Raw genomic sequence first — 17,670 nt, 5'->3', positions numbered from 1 at the left:
TTCCGAAGCTTGGGTATATCTTAAAAAAATGTATATTTCAAGAGATTTGTCACACAAATATTATCTCCAAAAGAGGACCCTTCAACAAAATGAGATAACTATTTGGAAATACTTTGCTGAATTATCTTCCATATAGGACGAGCTAGCTATGCTTGAACCAAAGTGGAATGGTGAAGCAATCGAATTAAGACATAAACAACTAAAGGAAGACTGTTTCTTCAATTTCCTAAATGGACTTAGACTCGAATTTGAACAAATTTGGTCATCTCTTCTCTCCACTTTCACAGCTCCCTCAATTGAAGATGTTATCACTAAATTAAGTGGAGAGGAAACCCGTATGGGCATTAGTAAGAGCAATCCTAGTATACTTGCTACTCTACTCAAGAAGATTGTGAAGGGGTGAATGTCATGTCGAGACCGGGGAATAATGTAAAGGCCTATAAACCTCCTCATTTCAAGAATCAAGGTCAAGGAAGAAATGATCGATATGGAAAAGAGACTATAGCAAGTTAAATTGTCATTTTTTGTAAAGAACCGGGGCATATCAAGCTCATTTGCCCAAAATGGAAGAAATTACTTGCAATGGCTATGACATCCCAATCGGAGGAACGACCATCATCTTCAAATAGATCTCTTTCTTTTCAACAAATCGTAGAAGCTTTACAACCTCTTCTCAAGGGAGGCATTTTCAGAGCCACTATGTCAACCTCCTCTCCTCCCGGTAAGACATCTTGGCTCTTATATTCCGGTGCATTTTTTCATATGACCCTAAGTGCTTGTTCTCTTTCTGAATTTTCTAAAAACTCTCTTCCATCTTTTGTCCCAACGGCGGATGAAACACCTCCTGAAATTAAAGGAATAGTCAATTTTGAAAGACAAATTTTTTATTTCAAAAATTTGTCTTATACCAAAACTAAATTTAAATTTACTTTCGGTCTCTCAACTCTCGAACCATGGTTGCGATATAAAAATCTCTTTTAATAAATGTTGGATATAGGATCGCCAGTCCGGGAGGTTGATTGGGGAAGGCTCTAGGAGAGGAGACCTCTACTATGTTGATTTTTTCAAAGTTTTCAAAAATCAATTTTGTAATATTGTTCAAAACAAAGATATTCATGTATGGCATAAGAGACTAGGACATCCCAACATTGTTAAAATCTCTTATTTGCCTTGTATTAAACATTTTTTTAAAGAAGATTTTGTATGTAATGAATGTATTCTTGGGAAGATGAAAAGTCTACCTTTTTCTCAAAGATCCATGTTTTCGACAAAACCCTTTAAAATTATTCATTTCGATGGATGGGGTCCGGCTCCTGTGATATCTAAAGGAGGATTCTCATATTATGTGATTTTCGTGGATAATTATACTAGGTTTTGTTAGATATATTTTCTTAAGCATAAACATGAAGTTTTTTCAACGTTTAAAATATTTCATACGATGATTTCAAATCAATTCAATGAAATTTTAAAAATTCTAAGATCCTACTCTGGAGGTGAATACCTTTCAAATGAATTCAAGAGTTATCTTGAAAGTTATGGTATTCTCCATAAAAAATCTTGTCCCCAAACCCCACAACAGAATGGGTTAGTCGAACTAAAGCATAGGCATATTATTGAAACTACTAGAACTTTGCTCATTTCGCAGAATATCCCAAAGAAACTCTGGGCTGAGGTAGCCCTTACTTCAGTCTATCTCATAAATAGAATTTCATCAAAAAATTTGAATAAAATTTCTCCCTTTGAAAAGTTATACGAAAAAGAACCTGATTATAGCAGGTTAATGGTTTTTTTATGTAAATGTTTTGTCCTTACGGATAAAAATGATAAGCTTTCCCCAAAGGCCATTCCTTGTGCCTTTCTTGGTTATTCAGAAACCCAAAAGGGTTTTCAATGTTATGATGTTAAAAACGACAAATTGTATGTTTCCAGAAATATGAGTTTTTGGAAAATCTTAGTGGTTTTGAAAATCCAAAATCACATAATGAGGATGCAGAATATTCTTTTCTATTTGAACTATTAGCCAAAGATGATGATACTAGTGATGATGAGTCAAATCAGAACGACTCAAGTGATAATGAAATTATTCCTCTACTCTCTTCTCCTCTTCTCATCAACATATCAATGAGGGACCATCTAGAGATCCTATCACTTATATTTGTAGAGATAGAAACACCTTCAGAAATGCTCTTGAAAGATATGATGATGCTAGTCAGACTGTTTCTCAAAGTGAGGAGAACCTTCGTAGGATCGAAAGACATAGAAAAGCTCCCTCTAGGTTCATCTCGAGAGACTCTTTTCACCTAAATATTCACCCAAATACAGAATCTGTCTTAGTGCCATCCACTCTTACGTAGAACCTAGAAATTTTGAGGAAGCACGAAAATGTCCTGAATGAATAGTTGCGATGAAAAATGAACTCAGAGCTCTGAAAAAAGCCAAGACATGAAAATTTCAAGACCTTGCTAAGGGTAAGAAAACGATAGGGTGTAGATGAGTATTTAAGGTTAAAACAAAGAGTGATGGATCTCTTGAGAGATATAAGGCTCGGATAATTGCAAAGGGTATAGTCAAGAATATAGGATTGACTATGAGGAAACCTTACACCCGTGGCTCGAATGATCACTGTCTGATGTCTCATAATTGTTGCCTCAATCAACAAGTGGAACATCTATCAAATGGACGTTAAAAATGTCTTTCTAAATGACGATCTGAATGAAGAAGTTTATATGAATGCTCCACTGGAAATGGAGGTTCCTAAAGAAAAAATGCTTCGCATTCAGAAAACACTTTATGATTTAAAAACAAGCACCCAAAGCTTGGTATGATAGGTTTAACTCTTTAATGTTAGAAAATGGTTTTTCATCCTATTTTACTGACATTGCTTTGTTTGTCAGAAAATCCAATGTAGGGATTGTGATCTTGCTGTTGTATGTGGATGATATGCTCATAACTGGTAGTGATTTTGAGTATTGAAGTAGCATACTCTTATAGAGGGTATTTCTTGTCTCAAACTAAGCTTGCTTCTTAGGTCATTGACGGGTCAACTATTACAGATGAAAAGGTTTGCGAAACTCCTGCTATAGTAGGAGCTAAAATGAAGATTGATTATGGTGTTCTTCTTTCAGATCCTACTCCCTATAGACAACTTGTAGAGACATTGATGTATCTGAGTATTACCAGACCAGATATCTCTCATGCAGTTCACACTGCAAGCCAGTTTCAACATGCACCAACATCAGTCCACATGAGCGTTATCTTGCGAGTCGTAAGATACATAAAGGGTACTCTAAACAAAGGAGTTTTTCTGTCATCTTCTTCTAATTTAAAACTAATTGCTTATACAGACTCTGATTTGGGAGGTGACCCAAATAACCATCACTCCACCATTGGTTTTTGTGTGTTCTTAGGAGACTCACTGATTTCGTGGAGGTGTAAGAAGCAACAAAAATTGTCTTTATCCTCAACTGAAGCTGAATATCGTGTCATGGCAACTACTACCATGGAAATTGTATGGATCCATCAGTTGCTAGAAGACATGGGGATCACAATAGAAGGGCCCACCAAGCTTTGCTATGACAACAAAAGTGTAATTTATATTGCAAAAAATCACACTTTTCATGAGCGAACTAAACACATAGAGATGGACTGCCACTATGTTCATGACGCGTATCTCAAAGGAGTCATTGACCTTCCATATGTCACGTCAGAATATCAGTTGGTAGATTTCTTTACTAAAGCTTCGTGTGCTCCGCGATTCAACTTCCTCATTGGCAAACTCTCAATCATCTTGCCCTAAGTTTGAATGGGGTGTTAAATTATGTGCAATCAACCATGTAATCTAATATATATATTATATATATATAAGGTAATACATATACATATATATATGTATCTACTCATTATATATATAAAATATATATTTTTTCCTATTGTTAGTCGTAGGGATAGTTTAGTCCTTTTATGCATATTATTTTTCATGAATATACTTGTAATTCTTTTTGTATTTTCTTTTCTTTTTAAATTCCTTTTTTTTCTTTTTTGCATTTAATGATGTACTTGCCTTGGGAGGGGCCAACACACTAGTCGTTGGACCCCTCCAACGATCACATTTGTGACCGTTGGAGGGGCTCCAACGACTATGTGTGGAGCCCCTTCCAAGGCCCACTAAGGCCTATAAATATGAGCATTCTCTTATGTATTTTTCTATGGCTTTGGGTCAAAGCCCAAGCATTCAATAAAGCCTTTTATTCTTTTAGTGCATTTGTGAGACTGATTTGTGCTTTTGTGCACAAGTGTTCTTATTGTGCATGTGTGCACATTTTTGTTATCAAGAATATTAAGGTCTTGATCATAGTATCTTGTTGAAGATACTTTCACATAAACTGTCCATCTCCAGCCCATCTAAAAGGGGCTGAAGAAGGGGAGGGAGTCACCTCACCTCTCTCTCTTTACAAAAAGAAAGAAAAGAGAGAGAGAGAAAGAGGAAGGAGGAAGAAGTAGAGGAGGAGGATCTTCTCCACCACCCGAGTGTTTGCACCTCAGCCCCAATTTTCCTTCGATTTTTGCAAAAAGTATGGGTCTCCTCTCTAGAGTCAAGTGAGATATTGAGTATAGAGGGGTTCCATGTATGTTTTTTTCTTCTTCTGATTTTCCCCAATTTGTTGCAAGAAATGCACAACTTGTCTACCTTTCTTGGTATTTTCATTAAAGGCTTAATGGATTAATATGAGAGATAGGAAATCGAGGGATCTGGGTATGGTTAGATGTATCAAAGATGAAACGCAAAGGGTTTTAGTCAAAGATGAGGAGATTAAGTAGAAACGAAAAGATTATTTTGATAAGCTATTTAATGGAAGTCATGCTCAGGATCTTGGAGACTTCTCCATTCCTTTTCATGAGATGAATTGTTACTTCATGCGCAAGATTCAAAAGAAAGAAATTGCAGAGGCTTTGAAGAAAATGAAATTAAGAAGTGCAGTTGCCCAGATGGTATACCTATCGAGGCTTGAAAATGCTTGGGTGAGAAAGGTTTAGAATGATTGACAAATCTTTTTAACAAGATTTGGCGAACAAATAAGATGCCTAATGAGTGGAGGAAGAGTATTTTGGTGCCTCTATATAAGAATAAGGGTGATATACAAGATTGCACAAACTATCGTGGTATAAAACTCATGAGTCATACTATGAAACTTTGGGAGAAGGTGATTGAGTCTAGGTTGAGGAAGGTTGTCATGATATCGGAGAATCAATTTGGTTTTATGCCTAGAAGATCAACTAATGGAAGCTATACATCTTCTTAGACAACTTATTGAGAGATATAGAGAGAGGAACAAAGATTTGCATATGGTTTTTATTGATTTGGAGAAGGCATACGATAGAGTACCTAGGGATGTTCTCTGGTGGACAATGATAAAGAAAGGTGTTTCTCTCAAGTACATTAGTATAATTAAAGATATGTATGAAGGAGCAGTAACCAATGTCCGCACTTGTGGAGGGGTGACAACCAATTTTCCTATAACGGTTGGGTTACATCAAGGATCTGCTTTAAGCCATTTCCTATTTACTATAGTGATCGATGAACTTATGAGATCAATTCAAGAAAATGTGTCGTGGTGTATGTTGTTTGCTGATGATATTGTTTTGATTGATGAGTCTAGAGCTGGGGTTAATGCTAAGTTAGAATTACGGAGACAGACATTGGAAGCAAGAGGTTTTAAGTTGAGTAAGGGTAAGACAGAATATATGAAATGTCAGTTTAGTAAGCAATGAAGTAGTGATGAGAGTGTAGTGAAGCTTGGTGAGCAAGAAATACCGATGGATGATTGTTTCAAATATTTGTGATCTATCATTCAAAAGTATGGAGAAATTGATGGAGATGTAAATCATAGGATAAAGGTTGGGTGGATGAAATGAAAAAGTGCAACTGGAGTGTTGTGCAATCGTAGAATGCCATTGCGGTTGAAGAGAAAGTTTTATAGGACGACAATTATACCTGTTTTACTATATGGTACAGAATGTTGGGCTGCCAAGAGACATCATATTCAAAAAATAAGTGTAGCTGAGATGCGTATGCTTAGATGGATGTGTGAAAATACAATAAAAGATAAGATTCAAAACGAGGAGATACGTAAGAAGGTAGGTGTTGCATCTATTGAAAATAAGATGAGAGAGAATCATTTACGGTGGTTTGAACATATTCGGCGAAGGCCTAATGATGCTCCAGTTAGAAGGATGGAGAAATGAAAAAATATATTAGTTAAAAGAGGTCGGGGTAGGCCTAAGAAGACTTTGATGGAGATGATAGGAAAGGATATGAATGCTTTGAACCTCACCAAGGACATGACATTGGATAGAAATGATTGGAGGAGAAGGATTCATGTGGAAGACCCAGAATGATTTTCTTTTTTGGTTCATATCGCCGACCCCAATTGTTTTGGGATGAAGGCGTAGTTGTTGTTGTTGTTGTTGCTTAATGGATTAATATGACTGTGGTCTATTTTGGTTTTCAGCGGTAGGTCAGTGTGTTCTTGTCGTCATAATTTATTTATGTACAATGCTCAATACATGAAACTTAAGATAGAGTCATATTTTTATGTTGTGTGATGTGTTAAACTTATGATTGACTTTTCATACTGGTACATAAATAAAATTTTGCTAGTGGTTAAATACGTATATTCTGGTTGTTGTGTAGATTTTACTTATGAATTTCCTGTATCCTTCATAAAGTTTCATATTTTCTTTATGTAGTGGCAGAATGTGATTTTTTTTAATCTGTTTGTTTTCTTTTCACATCATGTAACTTCACATCCATCAAAGAGAAGCTACACAGTGCATGTTCTTTGTATGTTTACACAGGTGTATTGCCTTGGGCTGTTTTTACTTGCAAATTTTGTTGCTCGCAAGAATAAAAATTTACAATAATTCCCTAGGTTTCTTAAGGACACTTTTTGGAATCAAGACAAGGTGACTTTTCTATTTTAGAGGCAAGCATTTCAGACGTCATTTTACATATTTTAAGAGAGGCATTGTTGGGGGAATTGGAAATCTAGCACAACATCATGAGAGCTGACTGCTAGGCCCTGGCAGCAGCCTACACAGGGCCTGTGCACTGGCTGTCAGGCCTGGGCTGGCCTGACAGTCCAATGTTGGACCCAGTAGGGGCCCTGCCAGGCCTGCACAGGCCCGGCCTGTGCAGGGTACCCTGACCCCTCCCAGCTGAGCTGACTCGGCTGGGACTGTGCCAATGGCTCCAGCCGAGTGGGGCTCGGCTGGGGCTGCACTCAGTCCAAAAATATATATATCTTCCTCAGTTATGCATTTCCAGATTTGTAATTAAATTAAATTTGGCTTTGTGCATGAAAAAAAATGGGATTTTCACATGTATTAAAAAAAAAGAAAAAAAAATTGGTTAACAGGTTTGCAAACCCAGCTAACTGTTAGTCGGCTGGGCATGCATATTTGGGTTGACTGGCAGCCAGGTCCCGGTGTCCTTGCATAGGCCCAGCCCTTTGTTGGTCAGGCAGGGTGTTAAAATTTTTTTTATATATGAATACCAAATTAAATTTTCTGTTAAGTATGCGTCATCATTCAGTTTCTTTTTCATGTTTACCATGCTTACATTTTAAAGGTGCAGATGTATGTGTGTCATTTATTAATGGCTTAAGGGTTTAATGTATAATATGCCCTGTTGTGGGTGTGATATAGGTTCTGAATGCATGTAGTTGCAAGTAAATCATGCATAGTACCTCTAACTATATAACTTGAACAAAATTAAGTTTGATTTGTGAATTCCTAGATTAGTAATCGAGTTCAAGTGGGCTTATTGCATGCAAGGGAATGGGATACCCGTGTGATTGCATCTAGTCGGTCATACCTAGCTTGAATGTGATGTACGGTTGTATTCATGAACATGTGCATACTTGAAAGGATATGTTTTACATATACATAACTGTATGCATGTTCACAAGTTTAATGAAATTGAACCGTGAAGGAGAGAAAACATGTGATATGAATATGAGTATGAGATGCAAGCATACACTTGCCATGAATGTGTAAAATCATGCACATGCATATGAATATTGTTGGCTCATACACATGGTTAAATTGATATATATATATATATATATATGGATGCGCATCAGAATGCATATGACTATTATTGTTGCATGCACATTGTTATGTTGGCATACATGAATGTGCATTAAAAGCATGTTGACATTATGTTATATGTGGCATAGTGTTATGGTTTTTGCATATGGTGCATCGATGATTGGAATGAATCATCGTGGGCCGGATGGGCCTCGAGCTATGGTTTGCTTATTTATTTATTTTAAATGCATCACAAAAATCACATTAATGTTGTTGCACTGTTCTATGTTGTTTCACAGGCGATGGTCTCATGATGGCTCTCGAGGGGTAGATGTGATTTGTTGTCTTTGTTTGCATGCTGAATTACAAATTAAAGAAATGAAATAATAATAATTTAATAAAAATAAAAGAACAGTGTAATATACTTTCTAAGATGTCTCATCGAGAGTACGAGACTCTTTAAGTTTCGTTTTTGGGGACCACGAGGATACAAAAAACTCTGTGTGCATTATTTGATTTAACCCTGAATTCGATATTGAGGTTCTTTCTCCTGACCACGGTTTTAGAGAGAGTCTGCCACTTTGCCTTTGGGTGGTGTGCAGATACAGTTGTTATTTTGATATACCAAGAAAAATGACACTTGTGGATGGGTGGTCCCTAGTGTCCCCGACATTAGATGGGTGGTCTAATGTTCTGAAGGCTGTTTCGGTCGAGGGTTAAGTTTGGAACTCAGTAATAAAATATAAATTGTGTTCTAAGCTACCTTTAAAACCTAACTTGACCTCGGGGATTTTACCCATTTGGTATATCCGCTGGAAATGGTAACTTAAAAAAGAAACTTAAATTGTGTGTATTTAATAGGGACATGCATATGCAAAGAAATTCTAATAAAAGATAATAATTTACTCACGCATTGCACTTAAATCATGCATATTCCTGTTATGCATTAGAACATGTATGTTTTACTTGTGACATATGAATAAATGCATGATATGTACTTTCTTTGCATAATAGCATGAGTTCAAACGCTTAGTTAACATTCCCTGTTGATATAAGATATTTTCCCTTGTTTAGCAATTGTTCTATGTTACTTGCATGATTGCCTAAATTCTGAAATTATCATAAATATATTTCTTTTAAATCATTACATGAAATCTTATCTGCATTCTTTAGGCTCATTTATTTAATTAGAGGAATTCATACGCAGAATTCATTGGATTTCTGACACCCTATTTCTGTATTTTTTCGCAGCCGCAGAGGATCAGTGAAGCGACTCGCTTCTAGGAGACCTACGTGTGCTGCGAGTGTTACACGTCTGCTAGACAGCTTCACAGAGGGACAACGTAGCTCAACTTTTCTTTACTTTTTCTTTACATTCAATTGTTTATGCTTTTGTCTCGAGGCTATCATTAATTATTCAATAAAAGTTTGGTTTTTTTTATATGGATGATAAATGTAAGATCCTTTGTGGTTGGTTGGTTATCCAATGGGGAGTGGAACTGTAAAGACCCCAAGTCTCTGGAAATGTTTCCGCAATGGTTAAAAAAAATCGCATTTTCAAGAGGTATGAGTTGGGGTCGTTACACAGGTTCTATGTTTAGGAGAGGAGTCATAAGAAATACATCTATTGAGAATCCTTGATGTTCGCTCAGATCTACGAATGATAATTTGTTCATAGGGAACTTCTAATGATTTGTGACTATCTTGGCTTAGATTTTCAGTGGATATGCTCATATTTCTTCTAGTGTATACTATTAGTTCAACTGTTCTACTCTCAATAGATGGCTCCATATATAAGTGTCTTGATTATCATCATACCCATAATTCAAAAGTAGTTTAAATAAGAAACAGTAATCAGGATTTACATCTTGTGACACATTTTCTTCGAATCCACTTTCATTTTCAACAAAATTAACATTCCTTGAGACAAGGAGTTTATCATTTTTGATATCATAACATATAAACCCTTTTTTTGTTTCAGAATACCCAATAAAAGCACAAAGAATAGCCTTAGAAGATAATTTATCTCATTTATCATTTAAGACATAACATTTGCAACAAAAAATTCTAAGTCTTTGATGATCAAGTTTATACTTAAACAATTTTTCAAAAGGAATTTCATTTGATAAAGATTTTGAAGGCATCCTATTTATGAAATATACTGAGGTTAGGGCAGCTTCGGCCCAAAGGTTTTTGGGAACATTCTTACAAATAAGAAGTGTCCTTATAGTCTCTATAATATGTCTATGTTTCCTTTCTAAAATTTCATTTTGTTGTGGTGTTTTAGGACACAATCTTTGATGTAAAATCTCTTCATTTTCTAAAAAATGTTTGAAATCATTTGATAAATACTCTCCCTCAGAGTCGGTTCTTAGGATTTTGATCTTGCTTTCAAATTGATTTTTTATCTATGGAAAGTTTTGAAGGTTGCAAACACATCGAATTTAAACTTAAAGAAAGTAAATCCAACAATTTCTAGTATAATCATCAATGAACACAACATAGTAGGAGAATCCTCCTTTAGAAATTATAAGAGCAGGACCACACATATCCGAATGGACCAACTCAAAAGGCATGGAGGAGTAAAAAGTCCTTTTGTCCAAAAGGCAAAGAAGTCATTTTTCCAAGTAAACATTCCTTTATTCAAAATTATTTATCCTTAGTAACAGGTACAAAATTCAATTTCCTTACATTTGGGTGACCAAGTCTATGATGCCAAACTTTGATATCTTTTGTTTGAACATTGTTACAAAATAATTCTTTTGGAATTAATAAAGATCTCCTTGTCTAGAACCTTCTCCAATCAATTTCTCGGACTGGCCATCCTGCACCCAACATTTGTTTGATGAGAATACAATTTCATGATCCGAGATTTGAGAGACCGAAAGTAAGTTAAGATATAATTTTGGTATAAATCTAACTTCTGAAATATAAAACTTGTGTTTTGTCAAATCATTTTTAAAATTTTCAACATCTTTTATTTCCAATGAAGTTTCATCGACACTAGAAACAAAAGATGCATTTGAATTAGATTGACATTCGGATAAAATAGACTTATGTGGAGTCATATGAAATGAAACTCCTGAATCAAGAATCAAAGAGCACATACCAGGAGTTGAAGATGATGCAATGGTCGCTCCTGATGTAGATCCTTTAAGCAATGGTTGTAATGTCTCCGTCAATTGTGACAATGATTTAGAGAGATCTTTGAGACTTTAGGTATCTTCTTCTTGTTTTGACGGAGCCGTAACAACCCTTTTTCTTGAGATTTATAGTCTTTTTTGAATATAGGACATTGATGTCTAATGTGATCGAGCTCATGACAATTATGGCAAATTATTTTGGATTCTCCTCTATTTTGATTTTTATTAAAGTGACGAGATCCAAAAGGCTTGATATAGTTTCCCAGTTTGGAGGCGGCAAGAGCACAGCCACCTTTTTGAGTGTTACTAGGAGTGGCAAGAACGCTATCATTTTTTCTCATATTAAGTCTAGTCTCTTCTCCACTAAGTTTAGTGAAAATTTCATGAATAGGAGAGGTGATGAAGAAGATAACAAAGAAGCCCTAGTTTGTTCAAACTCCGGTCTCAATCCATAAAGAAAGGCAAAAAGTCTATCTTCTTCAACTTGAGCCCTTCGCATTTCGATACACTTTCCTTTCCATTTGGGTTCAAATTGAGCAAGTTGAGTTCAAATGGAAAACAATTTCATAAAATAATCTCTAACATTCTTATCTCCTTGGTTGATGTTTCTAGTTTTTTTCTTGGAGATAATACTTATGAGCCATATCTTTCTCGATAAACATAGCTTTAAGATATTTTCATGCCTCGTTTGTTTGTAACACAAAAGATTTGAGGCAATCTTTGTTTCGACCCCACTTAGCATTCAAGATAGAATTTTGGCATTTTTCATATCCCATTCATCTAATTTTTTATAATATTCCTCCATCGCTTTTTCTCTTTCTTTTTCTTCGAGATTTGTCTCGACACCATTTTCATATATAGTAATTTTAGGAGTAGGTTTGAAGATAGTACCTCTAATGTACCCCCATAATCCTTGACCTTTTACGAATGTCTCCAAGTGTCCCGCCCAAATGATGTAGTTGCTATCGTCAAGCTTGAATGGTGGAATAAAATTGGAGTTGCATTGAGTTATGCGGGAAGAATTCACCCATGTTGAAATGAAAGAAACCACGATCAAGGAAAGATCACAAGCATGCTTCACGAGTCAGCCAACCGATGCACGCTTTACGAAACAACCTTCACAAGTGAATACAGAAAAAAATTAGCCAACCCGGCTTTGATACAATAAAAAGGAACTCACAAATAATTAAGTTTACTAAGAACTTGACAATAATATTCACTCGTTGAATGCACTAAGGCATAACTATCTCAAAATGCACTAAGGCACAAGACACACATGCAATATTGATCTTTATTAACAGTAAACCTCACTAAAAAAATGCTCATTACAATGGGGCATTTACCCCAATATTTATACACTTAGAGAAAGAGGATTAGTCGTTGGGCTACCTCCCAACGACTCTATTTAGAGCCGTTGGGAGTAGCCCAACGGCTAGTCAAAGAGTCAAACTTTGAAAATAAAAAATGAAAAAGAAAGAAAAGGAAAAATAAAAATAGAAATTACAAAATGGATTCCATCTACATACGTGTATACTTGAATATATATATATATATATATATATATATATATATATATATATATATATATATATATTCAAGTATACACGTATATATAGCATGTGAATTTCTAACATATTTAACCTTATTTAATGCCTTTCCTTTGCATGTAGTTTAAGTTTTTTAAGGATATGAATGCTTTGAACCTCACCGAGGACATGGCATTGGATAGAAATGATTGGAGGAGAAGGATTCATGTGGAAGACCCAGAATGATTTTCTTTTTTGGTTCATATCGCCGACCCCAATTGTTTTGGGATGAAGGCGTAGTTGTTGTTGTTGTTGTTGAACTATCCACCACTCCATTTGACAATCACAAGCCTAACCACTACTCTTTTTCATTTTTATTTTTCACTCATGATTTTTTCTCTTTTTCTTATCATATTTATACCTATAAATATAGGTTACTCTTTTTCTGTAACTAAGAAACATTAAAAGTTTGAAATTACATGTTCTTGTCTTATTTTATATATATGTATATGAGAAATCCATATTTAAAATTAATATACTGATTTTTTGTACTTATAAATATGTATTTATATAAATTATCAAAGATATGTATATTATGTATTTATATCTATATTTATATACCACACATATAGACACTTATATATTTTTTTGAGTTACATGTATTATTAAACACATATATCTTTTTTGAGTTATATGTATTATTATATATAATAAAAACATACTTATATGACAATTTTAAAAATAATACATGTAAGTTTGTATTACAAATTGCATATTTATCATTTATTTTTAATAAATTTAAAAAAATATGACACACAAGAGTCACCGAGTTGCATATGGCCGATCTGATACCAAGTCCCAAGAATGCCAACCATGGTTTGGTATATTGCAAACCAACTCATTTCCTTGTTCATGTTAATGTTCCTTAATATTAGCTCTACATTTGATTCAAAATAAAAGAATCCTTTAGCTGACAAAATGGCTCAATAATGCAACTTGATTTTCTATTTATATCATGAACATTATCCCAATGCCAACTATATGCACAAAACAAAATGTTAATTACAGTAAGCTGCATTAAGAAATTATGGATTTTTCAAAGAACTAAGAGACAGTTGACTTTCACGTGTTTATCTGAAGACCATTTTTTCTTTTATTTATTTGAATAGCAATACGCTAAATAAGAAAACACACTAGTTGAAAAGCATTTGAAAAGATAAAGAAGAAGGTGAGCAAACCTACATAAGAAAGTCTAAATGGGCAAAACTTAGGCTTCCCTTTGCAGCCATACTTCAGCAATTGAGTGCCCTTCTTCAAAGCAACAAGGGCCTTAAAAGGAAAAGAAAACATCAGTTGAAACAAAACCATAAAATCAAAGCATGAAACCATCTCAATATCTACAACTTTAAAATTGCGCACAACAATCACAATGAGCTTGAAAAGTCAAAGAGAATTTTACTAAATAACACAATCATTAAACTAAAAACAAGTTCACAATCCATATATATGAGACCCCATGAGGTGTGCAAATTTTTTTTTTTGCACAAATTTACACCACAAGAAAAATGCTACTTAGCGACGAAAATTTGCGATGGATTTTTTCTGTCCCCAATTTGCGATGGATTAGCGAGCGAAAACTATTTGTCGCTAACGTTTGAAATATTTGCAAAATTAGCGACGAAAATATCTCCGTCGCTAATTAGCGAGGGATTAGCGACAACATTTTTTCGTCGCCAAAACACTACAAAAAAATGCTAATTAGCGACGGAATTAGCTAGAGAATTTTTCCGTCCCTAATTCGTCGCTAATTAGCGACGGAAAAATTCCCTCGCTAATTTCGTCGCTAATTTTCGTCCCACCTGAGGCGCGAAATTTTCCCTCCCTCCGTTCAAAATTTTTTCTCCCTTTGTTTTTCCCTCTCGTTCGATTTAAACCTGGAGCTTGTCGGAGTCGAAGAGAGTGGCGACGAAGAGGAGGCTGCTATTGGGGAGCCACTGGAGCCTGTCGTCGACGCCGGAACGCGCCGGTTCAACAACATAGGCGTTGTAGCACATTATGAATGCCAAGCACAACACCACCCACTCCAAGCAAAATATGAGCACGCAGAGACCCCCCGCGAGCTTGAGTATCACCTCTGCGTCGTCTTCTTTGACGTACGACTTGAGGGACTGCAGGAAGTCTCCCATCCGTGTGAAGATGAGCACCGACACCGACCCCTCGAATATGGCCATCAGCACGATTGACACCATGTGGGAGGTGTACCAGCGCGTGTGCGAGGCAACGCTGGTGGCCGACGCGCAGCCAAATATGGCGGCAATGATGGTGGTCACGTGGAGGAGGAGGATGAAGAAGCCGTAGAGTGAAGGGAAGAGGCGGAGGGAGAGGGTGAGGAAGAGGCAACTGGAGGCAGCGCCGGTTCATCGTGATTGTTAGGGGAAGAGCGTCCCGACGCCGGAACGCGCTGGTTGTGCAAAAAAAATTGCTTCTTGCCGGAGAACGCGTCGACAATGAGCAATTTTTTTTTTAAATTTTTTTTAAAAATTTAACGACGGATTAGCGACGGATATGATTCATCGCTAATTTAAAATAACGAAGAACTCGCGATGGATCATATTCGTCGCTAATTCGTCACAAATTAGCGACGGAATTAGCGGCGGATAAGTTATGGCACTACTTAGCGTCGAAAAAATCATGATGAAAGTTTTCCGTCGCTAATCTAACGCTAATCCGTCGCTAAACTGTTTAGCGACGGATTAGCGTCGGATTAGCGACGAATTTAGGTCGTCGCTAATCCACAGGTTTCTTGTAGTGTTAAGAGTAGCAGTGCATCATATCATGTTGCCATACACGGAACCCAAACTTTCAATACAATACACTGCTGCACCTTTCAGCCTTCCAGGAATGTGATATAGGGCATATCATATGTATTATACGATACATGATCATACATTAAGTTACACCTGATGCATGGATAATGTAATTATCTTTTTGCCTTTTTCTAGACTGTGCCTACTTTTGTTTAGAATCATTATAGTCTCATTCACATGACAATCTTTACTTATTATCATTTTACAAAGATTTTCCCATTTCCTATTCTTTTACAATTTATGAAACAGGTCTTATGCTTGATGATACATTAATAGACATTTTAACTTTTTTGATATCAATTGTGTTTATGCACTTCATTTTGATGGATTTAATAATGGAGAGCGGCAACCTACGTGTGCAAGCACACCTAAGCATAAAGGAAATGCAAAGATTGAATTAGCCTGCAAACATGCGCGTATGAATACACATAATAGATAGGTAAAGACAAAAAAAAAATTAGTCTAAAGGAACTGAAACCAAGCCACAGACATCAAGAAGTCTACAAGCTTTAATCATGTTAAATATAGCAGTTTTCTGAGAAAAAAAACACGCTAGAGAACTAATTTTGATATATTTTCTCGAAACATAAGATGAAGTGATTCCGCTCATAGAAGAGAAAAGCTTTGTTGACAAACCAATAACATAGAATCACAATCTCATTGTACCTAGATCACACATGACAAACAGGGCTCTGCACATATTTACAGCAATCCTAGCTGTACCTCTTGAGCAATTTTCACTACGCATTCTTTCATTATAATAAGAATTTCAGCAGGAAGCTACACGAAAATCGACACAATGATCCATTCTTTCTCTGTAAAAACTAAGTTCCCTGACTTAATTTCAAGGGTTCTTCCATTTTAGTTTCTCTTCCAAATCAATAACTTGAGCAGAAACTAAGAAATCCGCAATGTAAACAAAACAAAATACTAAAAAAATCACCAAAAATCGCCAAAAATCCATCAATATGAACGCAACGCCTCTGGCAGATCGAATTCGCAAATGGCTCTACCGAATCAACACAAACGAGCGAACGAACACCCTAAACAGAGAGAGAGGATCAAATCACCTGCTCGACGTTTCTCTCAGTATTCCCATAGCTAGCAAAATCTGCCATTCCATGTGAGACACTTCTCCGCCTGCCGCCCGCCGAGAACGCGTCCGAGCACCGGCATCAGGTTCCGCCGCTCGGCGACGCCGTTCTTCATAGATTCCTCAACCTCCCCCGGTGGACTAACATCAATGTTCGATCTCCGATCTCAGAAACCCTCGTTTTTTACCGGACTCCGACAAAACCTTAGGAATACTCCAAGGCAGAGAAAACCCGCAGTCTTCCTCAGCACGGTTAACCGGAACTTCTCTTTTCCCACTCAAACAAAACTGCCAGCTTCCGAGTTAGTAAATACCACTACGTCCGGCGGGGGAGAGCAATACCGCTTCACGGGATTTTCATCAAAGGAAAGAGAAGAGTAGCGACAGAGGATTCTGTGCATCGAGGGTCCAGATAGAGCGTGATTCGAAGCATCGACGGGCGGGAAGCGGCCACGTCGAGTTTTCTGCCGGAAAACAGAGGAGAGGAGAGGCGAGTCGGAGGAGGAGTGAGATTCCAGCCGGATCGGAGGGCGGAGCTCGCCGGAGAAGTCCGGTCGAAATGAACAATAGACATAAGAAGGAAATAAATAAATAAATTAAAAATGGAGGGAGTGGCGCAAAAGGAAGAAGACTCTCTTCCCGAGATGTTGTAACTCAGAAGAGATTTACTGAAGTGCCCCTATAAATAATTTTTATCACTTTTGTGTCTTCTTGTATTTTTCCTTTGTTTCCTGCTGCGGGCTGTGGACCTGATTGTTCGGGCATAGATTCAAGATCCACGGATATAAACTTGTCGGATTCGGTTCAGATGTAGGCTTTACTGAATCCGGCCAAATCAGATATGGAACAATAGGATTTGGAATTGGATGATTCAAGTTCGGTGTTTTTTTAAAAGGAGTAAAATAAATTTTATTTATGATTCAAGTTCGGTGTTAATTAGGTTAAAAGCATTT

At 36.4% G+C, this 17,670-nt stretch overlaps 1 protein-coding gene across 1 annotated transcript; it reads right to left on the bottom strand.

Annotated features, from left to right (window-relative positions):
• Nucleotides 1-14,685: 14,685 nt before the first annotated feature.
• On the bottom strand, nucleotides 14,686-16,833 carry LOC149837937 (uncharacterized). The gene is made up of 2 exons (XM_090008156.1): nucleotides 16,757-16,833; nucleotides 14,686-15,157 (listed from the first exon to the last, which is right to left on the bottom strand). Exons 1-2 carry the CDS (start codon nucleotides 16,831-16,833, stop codon nucleotides 14,686-14,688), a joined length of 549 nt encoding a protein of 182 aa, XP_089864282.1.
• Between the last annotated feature and the right edge of the window lie 837 nt (nucleotides 16,834-17,670).

This window comes from Nuphar pumila, chromosome 5 (assembly GCF_984573655.1).
Source record: "Nuphar pumila chromosome 5, dmNupPumi1.hap1.1, whole genome shotgun sequence".
NCBI lineage: Eukaryota > Viridiplantae > Streptophyta > Magnoliopsida > Nymphaeales > Nymphaeaceae > Nuphar > Nuphar pumila.
The sequence above is the reverse complement of the archived record's forward strand: the minus strand, read 5'-3'. Positions and strand labels throughout refer to the sequence as shown.